Source organism: Xiphophorus couchianus, chromosome 7 (genome assembly GCF_001444195.1).
Source record: "Xiphophorus couchianus chromosome 7, X_couchianus-1.0, whole genome shotgun sequence".
NCBI classification, from domain to species: Eukaryota; Metazoa; Chordata; class Actinopteri; order Cyprinodontiformes; family Poeciliidae; genus Xiphophorus; species Xiphophorus couchianus.
In genome coordinates this window covers 19,025,029-19,043,444 of record NC_040234.1, presented here as the reverse complement: position 1 = coordinate 19,043,444, position 18,416 = coordinate 19,025,029, and the positions used below count along the sequence as shown (strand labels likewise).

Sequence of the window (18,416 nt, the reverse complement as noted above, 5' to 3'; positions counted from 1 at the left end):
CAAGAGAAAATAATGCAAAGTAGTAAAAGGAAGAGCAAGGTGACAGAAAACAGTTACTTGTCTGACATAATTGCAGCTTAGTTACATTTTCAAAACAGTTCTGTTTTTTTTTTGTCTGCCCAAGATTTTTGTTGAGATTTTCCATATGATGTAATGCTTTTCATGTTTGGACTACCTTGAATTTACATCTTTACATCCAATTTCTCTTCAAATTACCTCTCCTTGTACTGTACATCAACATGAAGGGTTACCATGTATATCATATTCAGCAAAGACCTCACTGAAAGTTAATGACAATAAAATGAATGAAAGCAGTTTCATCAAGAAAGGTTTGTTGGTTTCAAATATCTGACAATATTCATTCATGTCTTACGGATGCTCCCGATTAGCTAATAGTTAAAAATGTTCATTTTAGTTAAGAGTTTTTCATATAAAGTGAATAAAAACATAAAAGGCTTTGTAAAATGGGCAAAACATGCCCGACAACATATATAAATAAAAATTTAACTTGAGATTTCATGAAGACTAGCAAAGCACAAACCTGAAATGATTAAAACCCTACAGGATATGAAGGTAGCTTAGTGTACAATCTATTTTTTACTTCTTTATTTTGAGGTCAGATTTTTTTTTTTTTTTTGCCATAAGCCACCAACTAAGAGTTGATGTAAAATTAAATTTTAATGACATTTTTTGCTTGCTGATAAAAAATAATATTTTTTCAGTTTAATTAAATAAATAAAAAATGAATGAGAAAATGCCCAGAGTCCTTCATTTACAAAAAATATCTAAAAATGTTATATTGATCACATAATATATATATATAGTTTGTGGGTGAGAAAACAAACTTAAATATTACAGCACATAAACAAGAATACAGTTTGTTATAAAAATTGAAAAAGTGATATTTTGTTGTCACTAATTTTGATAATATAACTTACAGCTCATAAAAACCCCAAATTTAATTTTGTATTAAACATGCAGTGTTATTGTTATAATTTTCTAAGACATTGAATTTTAGGAATTCATTAGCTGTAAGCCACAAATATCAAAACTAACAGGTTTAAACTTTGGAAATACAGTATATCATCATGTTTACAATTAATCTCGATAATATATGATTTTTAACTTAAATTACTGAAATAAACAATTAAGCAATTATTATGTCTCTGTAGTGTCTTCTTTCATTTAAACCACTAGGGGTCAGTATACACACAGAAAACATGTTCTTCATAAGGCATGTAGTGAGATCAGTGCCACAGTTTTAGGTGCTTAGTGACAGTGAATGTATCTGTCACTTTTCTATTCTAGATAAAGACTTTTTCTCAAAGTGTGTTTTACATCACAATGGTAATTTGCTTCAGGATGTTTTTGGTTATGGTCATAAATGGCTCCATTCACCTTCATTTGAACATCAAGCAGATCCGTTTCCCTGTAAAGACAATGACAGAAGCAGTTCAGATGAGCGGAACACGATGTTGAGCATAGATTACATTTATTGGGAATATTACCACCTCTTGGCTTTGCTTAAGGCATCAGTCAGTGCTTTTAGGTAAACAGAGTGATGCTGCTCTTGTAGCAGCTGGCTTTCATCTGTCCGGCAGTGACTCCAGAGTATGTCTGCATCTGTGGGGAGGTTTTCTCTCATGGGTAAGCTGTCGCAGTCGTCTTGCTCCAAATGATCAGACTCAGGAACCACGTAGCTCTGGATGAAAAAAAGTTTTGGCTTGCCGACCATCTTAGGACAAGTGGCACCCAAAAAGAGATCTCTGATGTTTTTGACAGGAAGACCTCTACCATACGAGTCCGTACCCAGAATATTGTCATCTAAGCTGCGGCTAATGATGCAGCAGACAAAAGCATCCTCGTTGCGACTCTGTCTGTGTTTAGAGACTTCTTTAAGTGTTTCGAAAATCTCATTAGCACCCAGCATGCTGTGGTAGAGAACGTTGAAGTGGAGAGCCTTAAACGTGTTTTCTAACATTCCTGAGGAAGAAAAGACAATATGAATAAACATGAATATAAAAAAGACATTGTGATCGGACAGTAAACAATCACTTTGTATATCACTTTATATAGATGTGAACAAATGTGTTGCCGCCTATGGTTAAGACCTTTAACATAATATGACTCTTATTGTGATCGCGTAATCTCAAACTAGCAAAAAAATATAACCATGATTTAAGCTTTTCAACTATTGAGTGGGGAGAAAAAAAATTCCTTCAAATAAATAAATGTTGATAACAAAATCACCTTTCGTACAATTATTGGTATCACTGCTGTTAGTGTTAACAGTCTGTACTAAAAACAATACCGACAACTGTTGAGCAAGCAACATTTAATCTTTTAAAGTAACATTTCACAAAGTTTGGAGCGCAGTGAGAGAGAGATCTTGAATCATTCCTGTTTGCAGTTTGTTCACAGTCCTAGGTCTTCTCTTCCACCTATTGCTTTTCCATAGGGTTAACATCTAATGGGTGACATTGCCCAAACATTCTGTGCTCATGCAGATATGTTTTTTCCACCAGATTTTTAATTATTTGATATTTTAAATTTCCTGGGTTTTCCAAAGCCATTGTAAGAGAGTTGTGAAAGACCCAAAGCATCACGGATCATCCACCTTACCCAACAGTGGACATGAGGGGCATTTCCATATCATATATCATATGTATAATTCATGGAAACAGAATGTGATGGATTAAAATTGAGAAGTTTTAAATACATCTGGTCAACTTAAAAAGTTCATGAATTTAAAATCTTTTAGGTTTTTTTTCTTTTTTTAGACTTGTTTAAAGCTGTGGTCTCAAACTACAGTCTTCGAGGGCCAGACTCCTGCAACTTTTAGATGCAATTATTTCTTTATAATTTTCTTTTCCCACAACATGTTAACCTTGACCTGTGTGTGGGAAGGGCCTGCTTTGAAACACTTATAGCTCTGAAAAACTAACAGCAATATACAGCATTTCAGTTATAATATGATGATGAAGAGGAAAAAAAACAAGGTGCTTTGCATTTACAATGCTTCCACATTTTACTAAATATTTTGGATGGAAATCAAAGTTTTGTGTTGTTATTTTGGTATCTCTTCTTAAATAAATGTTTGTATCTCACCTCCATCATTACCTACACAGTCAATAATAACACAGACTCCTCTTTGATCGGCCCTTAAGTTGTACTGGTCTGGTTGACTCTAAAATGTAAAAATAAAACATACATGCGTCATTAATGCATCATTACAAACCCATCACAGTAATAAAGGAGCAGTCGGTCATTTACTGTGGACAAAAACATCAACTTGGGAGTTTTAATTATTTATTTAAATAATGCAAAATACAATTTTAATTGCCAAAAACCTTTTTTCTAGCAAATACAAATTTAATGAAAATACTTGGGATAGATTCAATCGTATTTAATGTTAATCAGATGAAAAGGCAAGATTAGTTTTAAAAATACCTATTGATAATTAATCTAAAGTAAATAACAGTAAGGTGTGATGTAAAATATAACATATACCGTAATACCATTTTATACTGTATATAAATTGTGACTTTTTTCAATATTTTACTCACAGCAGCTTGACCACTGTGTTGTGGAGGCCATGAGTGTTCAGATGTTGCACCTGCAAAATGAACAGAGAATGAGAGACAATTACTGTCCATTCCTATTAGCTAAAAGCTTAAAAAGAGTACCATATAATGTTCAAATATTTTTATTATCTAACCAGTGTGCCAGGGCTGTCTTGACTTGGCACTTGTTTCTTGTACTTTGATCTAAACTAGACAAATACTTTCTATAATTTGTTTAAAGTGAAATTGACCAAAAGTCCTCAGACATTTTTAAAATTATTGTTTCTTTTATATTTTTAATAGTCTTTATATATAAACGTTTGTTCAGTCTGGATATGGTTTGCAATCAATCACTGCACAAGACACTAAATCCTTTTGTTTAAAAACTTTTTAATTTGTGTTAAAATAGGATTTTATGCCCATCAAACTATATTTGGTATTTCATTTTATGCAGCAACAAACATTTGAAAACATATGAGCAACCACTGCATCTGAAACAAAATTGCCTCCTATGTTATGTCTTATTTTGCTAAATTATATTTTGTATGACAGACACAAAATGATGTTGTCTCTGGACTTAGGGATTTTCATGCCTGAATAAGTTTATAATTGCTCTACAGAAAGAAACCACATTTACGTGAAATTATTCTGGAACAAAGGCTGGACTCAAAAACCTTCAATAAACCTGAAGAACAATCACTCGTCTGCTACTGTTAGCAATTAAATGATGCTAAATAAGGTGTACATGATGACCATATTTTCTAATTAACCTTTAAAATCCTCATTATTATTTGGACAAAGTTAATCATACTCAGACTTTCAACTGAAATAACTGTAAAAAGAAATAGTTTAATGAAAAGTAATAAACTATTTTTAAAAACTTTGGTTTTAGCTAGACCTATGGATTTGAATAGAAACTGTGACCAGCACATAAGCCTTGGCAAGAAACATTTGCAATTTATGTTTATGAAATAGAACAATAAATTCTTGCATATTTAAATCTTCAGCTAAGAAAACTGCCTATAATTAGGTCTGTTAGGCTAAATATACAAGTCTGTGACCAACTCACTCAACAGATGGTTCTGTTACATGGTCAGAATATTTTTTGTACTCCAATTTAATGCTTGAGTTTGGTTATCCACTTGCCTTCAGGATTATTGCATGACATCCTGCTCAACAGTGTTTGGCAGAAGACAGATTTTTATACAAATCTTATTAAATGCCAATGAGAAATTGTATCAGCTAACCAACATAGGATGAAGCATAGACATATTTGTAGCGTTTTGGACCCTCTTTTACTTCAAAGGTGTACTGTGATGTTAACACCAGATTATTTGAGTTCTTTAAGTTGTGACTTGGGGCCTACATGGATCATACCTGTCATTGTGCTACTCTTAACCAATCATGAACCATTTCTCCTTTGTTAGCTGGACACATAGTCCTGCTGAAAGAGTCGCTAAGTAAAACCCATTTCCATGACAGGGTGAATCTAGTTTTAAACAATGCAGAGGATGTGATACATTTGCAAGTAACATCCACTTGGAATGCAGGACCCGTGGTTTCCCAGTGGATATCATCCTAAAACAATCCCCTGCAGCTGTTGGGCTTGCATTTTTGTAATAGTGCATCCTGGTGTCACATGTTCACCAGATAAGTAACACACACACCCACCCATAATGGTAAAGGTTAAACAGACCAGGTCACCTTATTGCACCATGGCCCATATGGTCCAAATGTAATGGTCATGTTTCCACTATTACTGTTTTTAGTGGTGGACAGGGGTCAGCATGCACTTCTTGATAAATCTACAACTCTGCCTCAATACACACAATGCACTGTACTGCACCGTTCTATCCAAACCAGTGCAAAAATCTTCAGCTTCATTGCATGCCTAATGAACCATCTCAGTCAGCTGAGAATCCCCCCCAAAATTGTTCGTTTTCACTTCCCTTTTTTTTAAAGCACCTCGTGAATCATTTGGAGCATTTAAATACTAACTTCTTCAATTGATATTCTCACCTGACATCTTGTAAGCAGCCACTATTTTGGCCAGATCAAGCCGACCAATATTTCGTAAACAGTCCTCAACAAGCTCCACTCTTTCGGGTGACACTGAATCCAGCTTCTCCAGTTCAATCATCACTTCCAAGAAGGTCTGTAACAGATCATGTGTGAGATTTTTCATTCAATCAAAGTGAAACCTTCCCATTGTCAAAGCGCATAGTCACAAAAGCCCATACACACTCTCAGCCTGAAAGTAAAAGTATATATATGGGTTTACCTTGATATTTTCTGTTTTTTCATGGGATAAAGTCCTGCCTAATAAAAATTTTATTTGCTCCACATCCTCCATTTGGAGATTGTCGCTTATAGTAACCATCAGCACTCTGCAAAAAGACAAACTGAATTAGTGAATGGAACATCAACTGCAGACACTGAATGTAAACAAAGTATATTACCTGAATCTTGGGAGAACTTGTCTATATGTCTGAATCTTCTTTTCTATCTCGTTTCTGCCCACTTTATAGACTCGTTTTAGAATGTCGTACCGTCCTAGCTGCCTGAGGATGGACATTATAAACAGGGGAGGGTCTGCGTGAAAGTTTACTTTGACTCTTAAAGTCTCCCTGACGCAAGCCACGCTGCTGTCCGTGATCAAGCTCTCACAAAGGTAAATTGCCTGTTTACGTTCCCCAATGGTCAGATCCTCCGCGATAGCGTTGATCCTAAGGTCATATTCTTCAAACGGAGACATGCTGTTTTGTTGATAGAAGCAACTTCACGACGACTAAGAAAAGAAAAGAAAAGCATTAACCCAACATGGCAATAGTTAACGTCGAGCTGAGTTTCGCGGTTGTTTTTGTTGTTGTCTCTAAAGTATTTACACGACGTGACCTACCTCACAGCTTCAGTAAGATGGTTGGAATGGAAACGGCAAACTGCAAGTGACAACGCTTTTGGGGAAATACCCAGAGTCCCGGAAGAGGACTACGTGGAGGACTACGTGGTGTATAATCACAGAAAACCCGTTTCGGGAAAGTTAAGATTGCAAATCTTCTAAAAGGAACCTCAACTTTCATGACCGACGAGGGGGGATTTTTATCCTGTAAAGCGAAAGTAAAGGAACAGCTGACTTCCGGTTCAGACCCATGGTGAAGACCAACAATGCAAACTTCCGATTTCTTTGTAAAGCAGAAGCAAAACTTCGATACTTCAAAAGGACTTCAACATTCATAATTGTTTTAATTTGTCACATGGTAATTTTAAATATCTACAGTTGAAAGTAGAGTATTTGCCTGACACAGTGGTGGTGCTCTGGCAAGAGTTCTGTACTAAGAACCACTCCCCAAACAAGGGCTAAAAGTTACGTTAGTTTGTTGTCTTTATACTTTATCAACAGTTTTTAAAATTGGAAGTTAAATTACATGCCATAAAGGCGAACTCAGTAATATTAAAGAGTCCACAAATATTGTCCCTAATATGTCAGCTTGTATCACAGTCTCCAGGATCAAGTCATCCCCATTTGTCATAAAACCTGCAGATATTTCTTTCTGTTTCACAAAGCATCATCAATTTAATGTTTAAAACTCAGACCACAGGTTCATAAAATACAAATTACACATAAGGGCACTTTATCTTGAGCTGTCTACTGTAGCATTCCCACAGCCTTCTCTGATGCAGAACTCCTTCCTGCTCCACCCAAAGATGCACATAAACAATAAGCACACACAACAAGCAACAGGATAGGTAGCTGGGGCATGCTGGTTTCTGTCAGTGCAACATTTCCTCCTCTCCATGATTGCTTTCATGATACAACATTTAACAGAAATTGTGATCTGTGATTATGTAATTTTCTCAAATGTCCTGGTTAAGCCTCACTTGACATTGGACTCTCAGGCAATGCTATCCAGGCCAGTCATATGGCATAGTGTGTGTGTGGCTACTCAACATGGGGTGTCAACTCATCATTTACTATACATAATAAAGGCTTTCTTTGTTTTGTTACTTGGACACTCAAGCGCTCCCTGCTGATGCTGTCCTGGGCTGCTGCCCTTGATACCCTTATCTAAAAATGCCACTGGTCTGAGATTAAATCAGATGAAAACCTTGAGTCAGAATAATGAATTCAATTGTCACACTGAAATTATTTTAGATATTGTTCTGGCTCTTCAGTCAAAAATTGACTAACATTTCTGTATTAGCTATACAACTTGAGTGAAATCTCTTGGGTATCCTAAACTTTTCATAATAATTTGTGTAAAAATGTTAAATATATAACAAGGAATACATTTAAGAAAAGAAGTGGTGATTTAACTCTTTTGCACATTATTGCATTTCTGCCTGTTATGCACTGTACTGTATCAGTTCAGACTTGAAATCCCGGTTTAGAGTTTTCCTATGTCCGTGAATGCATCTCTGCTACTCCCCCTGCAGATCGCCGAGTTCCGCTCGGTCCAGCCAATCGTGTTGCACTGTCTTTCAGCACCATTGCAGTGTGGAGAGATCATTTGAAGCTCGGAGACACACAGGGATCACTGGAAGGAAAAGTACCCGACCTGAGTGACCGCCCTGGGCAAACACATCTTCTGCCTCCCTGTTATACAGTCAATGTGTTACGGTTCGTTTGCCATTCTGCAGTCCAAGTGAGTATTAATTTTACACTTGAGCTGGGGGGAAAAACAGAATTGTCCAGGTAGTCAGTCAGTCAGTGAGGGGGGCTGCTGGTGACTTGGAACATCATCAGCACTCTTGTGGATGTTAACCCGCAGCCAACCAGGAGACTTCCTCAGCGTCAGGTTGTGCCAGGACGGGTAGCTGGGGACCGCACACACTCACAGCAGATGCTCCCGGTGTTGGAGCTTGGCTGCCAGCAGTCAGCTTCAGTTAACCGAGCCTCGGCCTGGTCACGACTGATGAAAAGCGGGGATGTCTACCAGCTGCTGACAAGAAGAGGCATGCTAACGGTATGCGAGACGAGCTAAGGCAGCTAACTCTTGTGTTCAGGCTCAGGTTGTCGTGGCACTTTTTGTTTTAAATAAAACCTTAGCTAACAATAAACTAACTGGCTAATGGAGCTGCGTACCTCTGAATCGTCAGTATAACTGGTTAGTTAGCTTCAGTGTTTTAGGTTAAACACCACAGTGTGTTGATAGTTTTATTTCTGACCACTACATATTTAATCTTGAATGTTTGGAGTGTATATGTCTTGTGTCGGTTTTTTGGGAAGGATGAACTCCTCCGACGGCAGAGATGGCTGTCTTATTTTGGAAAATAGGTGCGAAAGATTGAATTTTCTCTTATTTCGCCAGTTTTATGCAACATTCATATCTGATATGGCTGCAGTTGGTGTGCTATTATGTTAGTTGCATTAACAAAGTTACTGCTAAGTGAAGCAGTGCATTAGTGAACAATGAGTAGTCATAACATTGCGGCCATTGTAGCTTAAGGTTAGTACCCCTCCTCATTTTGTAACAGTGTAGTGGTCTGCTAAAACAATAAAGCATGAACCATACTTCATTGTTTTATTATAGATGTCACTCTGTAATTTGCGACAGAAACATTCCTCCCGAGGAACCAGGATTCATGTACGACAGTCTGGGAAAAGTGTAGGATCTACTTGTTTTCCAGGCATGTGTAGGTCTGTAAAAGAAAATATTGTTGAAACATGTTTACATATATATTCTCTTTAAAAAATATATTGCTATCCATCCATCCGTCTGCTTTACCGAATGTGTTTGCCATTTATTCATTGCTACATACAGCAATCTGACCATCCACGTACCTTTTAAATAATTTATCCATCAGCTTATTTGTTTATCTATGTCGTTATCTATCCATCTGGATGTCCAATGATCAGTTCGTCTGTTTGTCCATTCATCTGACTGTCCATCAGTCGATCTGGTTATCCACCTACCCATCCAAATATCTGTCTCATCGCCTTAAAGTCCATCTATCTCTTTGTTCATGTGCCCGTTAGTCTGCTTGTCTTTTAATTTTTTTCATCTATGCATTCATCCGTCCATCATTCATTCAGCTATTCTTCCTGACATCCATTTGTCCTTCCATACTCTTGTATGGAAGGACATCTGACCCATCTTGGGTCAGATAGAGTATATATCTCACTATATATCTATTTAATCTGTTTGTTCATCTATAACCCATCATGCTCTTTTTTCCACACTTTGGTCCTGTATGACTTTACCAATTTTCAAATATAGAAAAAGTTCCTAAGTTCATGAACTAAAAAAAAGATTGATTTGAAAATATTGAATTTTGACTGGTATTTTTAGATTTAGAAAATATGTAGGAGCTTTATTTTAAAGTTAAAATAATGTTACTTCATGGCAACAGTTGCCTGGCACAAAGTAACAATTTCCCTATCAGGGAACAAATGAGCTGGAAATCTATTAAAAGCTCCTAAGGAACAGTAATATCACTTACTGTTTCCATCAGTATGTCATAGTCAGGTTCAGAAGCTTCTGTATTGTTTTTTGTGGAACAGAAGATGAATACTAGGGAAAGCATTGGCTTTTAGAAACCTCACTCACACTCTGTGTTGTTAAGTCAACCCTCCAAAACACTCTATAGATCAAGCCCAGTTAACCCTAAAGGCACAGAAGTATCATCCAATGTATATTGAAAGAATTTTATTTTATAGACCAGCCAGAGGGACTCTAAACACACACCCAGTAGTACATGGAATGGGTTTTAAATGAAGGCATATTCATGTGTCAAAATGGTCCATTCAAAGTCCTGACCTAAATCTAATGAGGAATTTGCTGCAAGTTTTTAAAATTGATACTCATAGGTGCTCTCCATTTCATCTGACCGATCCCAAGATATTTTGCGAAGAAGAGTGAGAGAAAATGTCCACCCAAATGTTACCCAGAAGACCTGAACCTGAATTTGCAGGTAGTGAAAGTTGTATGAACAACAACCGAAGGGTGTGAATATTTTTGCAAAATGCTGTCTTTGTTCTGGTGCCCTGCTAATGTATAGTGTAACTAAGAAATCTCTTGATGGACACTGAGGTTCCTCTGTAAATAAAGATGTCCCAGCACTGCCATGAGGCCCTTTGGGCATTAAATTGGCAGCTGTTTTAAAGCACATTGGCTCTGTTTGCCCAACCTGGCAGACACCGGCTGTTTAGGATGGAAAGGGGCCTTCAAGCAACTCTCCTGTCAACAGAAATGCATCATTCCTGATGGTGGTTAGTTTTACTTTAGTCAAATTGTTGTCTCATAGTGCAATGTTGTCCTTAGACATTTAATTATTTATCCTTTTTCTTAACTACTGAACCACTGAATTAATTAAACATGAGTTAAAATGATGACGCTCTACATTGATAAGCTGCCATTACAATAATGATGTAATAGGCAAAAGATGCAGAGCTGAAGATCTAGATAATTCCATGCCATCTGCTGCTCATCGTCAGCCGCCTTCTTCCTCCTCCTCCTCTTCCTCCCTTGCTGCATCTCTGCTACCATGTGTTTTGGGACTGGGCTATCATCAGAGCTGTGGTCTATTTTAGACAGAAACTCCATTTACCCACTTAATCTGTGTCCCCGTCTGCAGGAGTTGAATTTCATGTGCTGCTCAGTGCTGTAATTTGTTCAACCCAGCATCTTTAATGAGGGCAAAGACTTTAATATACAACTGGAAGCTGCAGCAACAGGACCGTGCACTGTTTAAGTGACTCCAGTGAACTTTCTGTTAGCAAAAGTTTTATTATGTATTTGATGTAAATAATAATAGTTAGGTTTATTTGCAGGTAGTCTATCTGGACCAATTTCGAGCATATCAAAGTGTGTCTAAGCGAAAGCATCTCTGTTGATGTATTGAACCCTCACAGTTTGTTAGCTCCCTCCCACCACTGGTGATGCACACACACAGAGGATCAAAGCTGTAATTAGCCTGGCATGGATTAGCAGTGGGGACTATTTTCCACTGTACAGTGCTCCCTCCCACAGAGTCACACAGGCAGACACGAACCCCCACCCTCCCTTTCCTCTCCTTCGAATGGAAAAAAGACGAATTACCATGTTGTTACACACCATGAGGCTGAACATGTGAGAAACCTCACAGTTCTCTTTCAGCTTGGAGATACATTTGTTTTATTTCTTCAGTGAAGTCCGTTTAAGCATCCAAGTTGGTTTCCAGATTTCCTCACAAGTCATTAAAGGCCATTTTAGTTTTTGTTGCACTCAGTCAGCTGGACGTGTAGTTGGCATGCAGGGAGAGCAATGCCACTGCTGACTCATTGCACTTCCAGATATGAAGTGTGTGTTGGCTGTTTCAGATATACATGCTGCTTTGTGAGCCGAACAGCAGTTCACAGGAGGAAGAACAGCAGGATGTGTGTTGTCTCCTGCAGCAAGGACTTCCACTATAAGTTACTGTTTAACCTTCATGTTCTTTAGTTTGTCTTTGGTGTGCTAGACAAACTAAAGTCAGGTACTCACACAATGTTCAATTTAACTTTTTTAATTTTACTTTGAAGTAAGAAAGAAGGTGGTTTTTGAGGATAGGTCCAGTTACATGATGGAGATGACCACTCAGGGCTGCTTTTAAAGTTTTTTTTAACACTTAGGCTAACCTTAGATTGAACACAAAACACTAAAAATGATTTTTTTTTTTTTTCAAAATTTCAACATGCGTGAACAAAGTTTACTCCACAAGAATCCACCTGTCTAGTCAGTCATGCATTGAACATCCTAGAGTCCAAATGACAGTTCAGCCCCAGAAACATGGATTTTTTCCATTTTTGCAGAAAATGTAACATAATATTCAAGTTTTATCAACAGACAGAAACGTCCAGGATTGTTGACCCCCACATAAAAATGGAGGAAGGTTTGTGAATACACTTTTTTTTTTAAAATGAAAGAACTCTAAAAGCATGTTTAAATTATATTTCATAAGATACAATCAACAATGGTTTAGGAAGACATGTTTATGAGTGTTGGGACTGTTTTCTGAATTTAATGCAGTAAAAATGATTGAATAAGCAACTTTTAGTTTGGCTTTAAAATGTAGTGGACACAAGGTTGTTGGTCAAGGGGAACTTCTACCTTCTTGCCAATACAATTAAATTGCTATAGGAAGACAGATTAGTAAGGTAGAGACAAATGGAAATGCTTAAATAAACAAATATACAAAGTTTAAGTATGTGGGTGCAAAATCTTTTTCCTTGAGGATATAAAATGGCAGTAAGGGTTAGGTAAGAAGCAGGGTAACAATCTGGGTTCCTGGGTCACATTCCATGTTCCTTTGGTATCAAAGTAATATCTTTGTTATTGTTCTGGTGTGAAGGACAAGTGCTTGATTGTGCTACAGGCTTCTCACCTGCCTTGGTTCCTTTTGGTCAGTGCTGCGTTTGCATCTCTCCATTATTCATGCAGTTCTGTGTTGTTGGATCAAGTGGTTAAAGTTTAATCCACTTCTCTGTCTGTCCTCAGTGAATAGATGACTCTCAACAGGTATTTCCGTCACGTGTTAAGCCCTTCGATAAATTATTGATAATAAATGTAAAGTATAAAGATCTTTGTTGAACATGCTGATGGCTAAAGAATTAATCTAAATAATGCCTTTACCAAGCATTTCTTGTGACTGCTTTTGTGTGAAATATTTTTTTCCCCCCTTTGGTTGGACTTTTTTCAAACTTTGGAATCATTGACCAACGTGAACATATATGGAGCCCAAACATTTAAACTCTAATTTGTTGTTTTTTGTGTTCTCTTATACACAAATCAGATACTTATAGTAAAGAAAGTATTTCTTCTGAAACCAGTCGCTATTCCCCTTTGGTGATAAACTCAGACCAAGCAGAGGAATCTCAGCAGTCCATTGATTAAAGCACGCTAAAAGCAAAGTGGCGTCATGGAATCAGCTGAGGGACAACAGTGTAAATTGTCGGAGAGGCATTTTCCACTATTCATGTCCTCCCTCACACACACAGTTTCAGCTCAATCATTCAAACTACATATGAAACGCTTGCTCTCACAAATGTTTAATATTTAAACAAGTTTTTTTTAGCAAAGTGTTGTGATGTTTCTTGTCCTGAGGTGATACCTTGACAGTATATATGATTTCTGAATTAACAATACTTTTATTAGGAGAGGGGAAGCTGTGTTCTTGATGTACACTTGTTCAGATACTTCATAGCTGTATATGAAAAAACAAAAACATTACGGAAAGTTGTCTAATATTTAAAGGCAACATATTCCAAAATTCGGGAGGTACAATAGAAAAAGCTCTATCTCCTCATTGACTACTAGGGTATTTATAAGCCAACATTTGGATTTGAAAGTTATTCCATGATGCAGAGGGAACCAAAGAAGGGAAGAGAAGATTGGAGAGATGTATTTATGCCTGTGTACCAGTTACGATGGGCAACAACACTTTGAACAAGCTGAAGACATGAAAGGGATACTTGACTGACACTAGCATTAAGTGCATTGCAGTAGTCAAGACGAGATAAGATAAAGGTGTTTATTCTCTCCAAGTCAAGCCTTGAAAAAACCTGGCTTGGGTTTTTCTATTTGCCTTAGCTGCAAGAAAGTTTTTTTTCCAAAATGGAGCTGATTTGTTTATGAGGTGTAAATTCCAGGATCATAATTATTCACAGATTTATTGCATGCTGATGGATGAATTATTTGAGACAACCAAAATTAATAAGCAGGTTTTGTGAGATACTATTAGGCCTGAATAAAATGACTGCTGGTTAGCTTTTATAGAAGTTCCAAAAATGTATAATTACCCAGGCCTTGATGTCTAGAAGGTAAATTTTATTGGGTCCTGAAACATAATCTTAATCTGTTTGATTTAGCCATATGCTCCATTTTGGAATTTCATAGTATTAGTCCACAATGGATTCAATGAAATTCTAAATATGTTTGAATTAAATCTATATCTTGTATTGTGTGTGTGTGCATTTAATTTTAAAAATATTTTTAATGTATTGTCTCTTTATGGGGTTATTTAGTTTCTTAAATTGTTTTTATTTGTCACACTATACTTCTGAGAGTGTTTGTCTACCTTTAGTTGGATCTCTTTGTCATAATTATTTCCATAATATCATCTCCTCAGGCCTTCAAATACACTTCACTGCTGCTACCTGCACATTTCTCTTGTCCTTTCCAATTAGTTTTTCATTTCCTTCTGTTTTTATCTTACATTAATCTCTTTATGTAATTGTTTTGCCATGTATGAATAATTTGCTAACAGATAAAACATAACCTAATGTAACCTGATCATTGTGTAAAATGAGCAAATGATTCACTCCTAAGTCATAGAAAAACTCTCTCTGCTCTTGGCCAAGTTTGATAAACAATTTTTCTGCTTGTAGAAAAAAACTGTTTTAGCTCTAATTCTACTTCCCATTGAAAAGTTGCAGGTGGTACTTTCACCAAAGCATTTCTCAATTTGTTGTTCTTGTGTGAAGGGAAAACTGAACACTTTACTGGTGACTTTAATGCATGTTAAGTGATAAAACTGGAAGATCATGCCAACATCTCCTCCCCATATCTGACATTGTGTATGTGGAGGGAAACATACTGTATGTGCTATATGTATCCTTAAGATAGAATGCTAAGTCCAGACAGGCGCCTATAGGAACATTCATCCTCAGAGTCTTTGCTTCCTTTTGGTCTGCTTTCTGTTTTCCTGCTCCGTTTGCCGGTCACGACTGGCTCTCCTTTTGAAGTTGAGCCGATGCCAAAGCCGGGTTGATTCCAGAAAGCCTTTGAGTTTTTGCCAGCTATATTTTTTTGTGATATGATGGCAAAAAAGGGGAAGGAAAGTGGAGTTGTTTAGTGGAGCGATGCATGCAAGAGTTTGCAACCTAGTCTGTCAAATATACAAGAAAAACTCGGGACCTTAAAGGTAATTTATATAATTCCATAATTTTTAGATGTCTGGCGGTTCAGTGCCTGCAGTGATTGGGTATTTCATTAGGAATAAACTGTCTGGCCAAACCTCAGTGGTTAATGCACATTTTCTTGGCTAAGGTTGCTTGCAGAACTCTGTCATTGTCCTGCTAATGTAATTTCTTTGCCTCATTCCAGCACTATGACTGGAGCCAACTGTAGCCCACTCTGTTGTTCTTTTCCATATAACCTTAGTTAGTTTAATTTTTCTAATGCATATATTCAGTAAAAGGAGCTTAATGTCCTCTGGGTGGATTGGAGACCTCACAGCATCCTTGGTGTTCCAGGTACCCCTCTCTTGTTTGTCCCCTGGCCTGTGTTAAATGTCTCTGCATGCCACAAAACCTCAAGGTGGCCCATTGTTAGACATGCTGAGCAGCTTATGTAGCTGTTCTTTCCACATCCCCCCGACCCCCTTTTTTTCTGAAGTATGAGACGTCATGCACGCTTAGTCAGCAGCAGGGCTAAACACTGTGGGATTAGCGGTCATGTGGCTGGTATTACGATTTCTATCAAGTCTATCATAAATAAATCCCTGAAATTAAAGACTCAGTTAATTTGTTTAATCCAGAGTTTGGCAGATTATATTTAAAAACATAAAACATCCACATTTACCTTTTTCAGTATTTTGGTGGTTAATGTTCAGCCTCTGAATGCAAATACTGTATTTATTAGCTGCAAAATGCATTGTTAGTAACACAACATCCAGATTCAAATCATTTCACTGTGGGTCCTCCCTGAGAGGGAATGGCTCAGTACCAGGCCTCTGTGGAGCTGCAGGACATGCAGATGAAGGAATTCAGACATTGAATTCAGGTGTCGGTAAAGGGATGATGGATGAATAGAGTGGACCGTCACCCATTTTGCAATTCAGTATTTGCAGTAACGGTGGATTTTTCTTTGGAACTTGCCTCCAAATTATTTGTGGAAAATACACCCATTTGGTCCCCGTGGGTATTAATGCATATTATTATATGTTTGAACTAATAAACAGTCTGTTATAAGCATTTTTAGAGGGGGTCTGAAGTATTTGCAGATATATATTAGCTATTTGTGGGGGGAGGATTACCACTAGACAATAGTGGACCCCTAGTGGTAATCACAGACATTGGTAACCCAATGTCTGTGATTACCACTAGGGGTCCACTATAGTTCAGAAGGACTGAACTCATTAATCCTTTCTTTAGTAGATTCTCTACTTCCATAAATCCTCCTATCAGCTGTGAAAGCTTCTTTGTGAGTGCTAGTTAAAAAAAAAAAAAATCCCCACAGCATTATACTACCACCACCATTCAGGACCAGGACGGTGTGTTCATTGTGGTGCTCACTGTGGTTTTCCACGACCCTATAGTGTTTTCTTTTCATTTATAAAAAAATGTGAAAATTATGTGATTTTTCCTTCCACTTCACAATTGTGCACTACTTTGCATTTGTTACATGAAATCCCATTAAAGTAAGTTCAAGGGTTATGAATACCTTTGCTAGGCCCAGCATCCGGTAGCCAGGTGTGTATCCACACATCATTTGCATCAGAAGCATTTGTATGCCCCAGTTTGTGGGGCGGTGGAGGCAGGGAAACAGGATGTTGTTAGCAGTCACCTGTGCTGTTTCTGGCCCAGTCTAATTGGTGGAACTGCGTGTGTGTGTATGTGTGTTTGACTGCAACACAGCCCATCCCAACACTTCTGGCCCTCCAGCTGCAGCAGAGCTAATTTTAGCTCTGGATGTGCGTACGCCTCAGTTCCCAGAGCCTGGCCTATGAGGGAGGAGGACGGGATGAAGGAGGCACAGCAGCCAAGTTCATTCTCTGGATCTACCCACATAATCATCCTTATAAAAGATTATAACCCTGTTACGAGTCTGACATGTATGTTTGCAGAGAAGTAGCTTCCCATGTCTTTGTCATTGTCCCATGTCTTTGTCATTGTGTCCTTTGGATAGGCGTATTGATTTGCTCAGGGACATATTGACTTCAGTCACAGTGGCCTGTCAGTTGTTGACCTTTACTCCCAAAGTCTTTTAACTCAGTTAGAATTTCACAGAGGCGTATGACTACCTGTCTGCCCTTCTGTCTTTCTAGCCATTTGTCATCTTTGTTCCTGTCGGAAGTCTTGATTCTTGTATTATTTTCCAGTGCTTTTCTTTCTTTTTTTTTTTTTTTTGCTATTAATACACCCTGTGCTATTTCAGTGCAGGGACGCCTACGCTGCAGGTGAGTGGCTGGTTGTTACTATTGAGAGAAGCACAGCCGATTACACCAGACTGAGTCACTGTAGTCGGGTATTAGAGTTAATCCCTCTGCCTAGGAACGGTGTCTGGCTGATGTGTAGATGTGTGTATGACAGGGAGCACCAAATTCTCCTTTGACTTTAGAGATGCAACAAAGGAAATAAGATGATTCCATACTTTGTTTTGGTCTAGATTTACTCTCGCAGGTTAGCTCTGCTGCAAATTTATATGCAAAGACGAATCTTTTAGCTGCAGTGCTACAAAAATATTAGTGCAAAAATAGCCTGACCTGAAAGACACAGTGTGTTGGGGCTGAAAATAGGCGTCAAGAACGACAGTTAATCAATGTGCCCTGTGTAGTGGTGTCATTATCCGACAACAGAATCTCAGGAACAAAAACAAACCGACACAAACAAACTGTTCCCAATATAATAATATGTAGGCAAGGCATTCATACTGTCATAACTTGAAATGCTTTTCGAAATAGTTGAGCAAAATAACGTATACCCTTTTTAACTTGACGACCGCAAACTTTAATGTATTTTGTTCGCATTTTAGGTGTTAGACCAACACAAAGAAGTCCATGATACCTGGATTTCAAACTGTTTTTAAAAAATGTTTATATCTCATAATTAGTATTTCTTGCACTTTTATTCAGTTCTCCTGTGTCAATATTTGTAGAACAACCTTTCACTTCAAC

At 37.6% G+C, this 18,416-nt stretch overlaps 2 protein-coding genes across 5 annotated transcripts in view; one reads left to right on the top strand and one right to left on the bottom strand.

The window, feature by feature from the left end:
* Nucleotides 1-1,171: 1,171 nt before the first annotated feature.
* LOC114147948 (CASP8 and FADD-like apoptosis regulator) lies at nt 1,172-6,711 on the bottom strand. The gene is made up of 8 exons (XM_028022773.1): nt 6,463-6,711; nt 6,023-6,351; nt 5,845-5,950; nt 5,583-5,718; nt 3,567-3,616; nt 3,109-3,187; nt 1,512-1,983; nt 1,172-1,429 (listed from the first exon to the last, which is right to left on the bottom strand). Exons 2-8 carry the CDS (start codon nt 6,316-6,318, stop codon nt 1,300-1,302), a joined length of 1,269 nt encoding a protein of 422 aa, XP_027878574.1. The 5' UTR covers nt 6,319-6,351; nt 6,463-6,711; the 3' UTR covers nt 1,172-1,299.
* The window catches only part of LOC114147947 (protein FAM126B), a 51,288-nt gene continuing 39,056 nt past the window's right edge, over nt 6,185-18,416 (top strand). The window contains exons 1-2 of one of the 4 annotated variants that reach the window (XM_028022769.1): nt 6,185-6,234; nt 8,047-8,206. The gene's annotated coding sequence lies outside the window, so the exon portion shown is untranslated. Of the gene's footprint in view, nt 6,235-8,028; nt 8,207-8,332; nt 8,528-18,416 lie in introns of those variants that run through there. The other 3 variants (XM_028022770.1, XM_028022768.1, XM_028022772.1) reach the window with 3 other exon arrangements.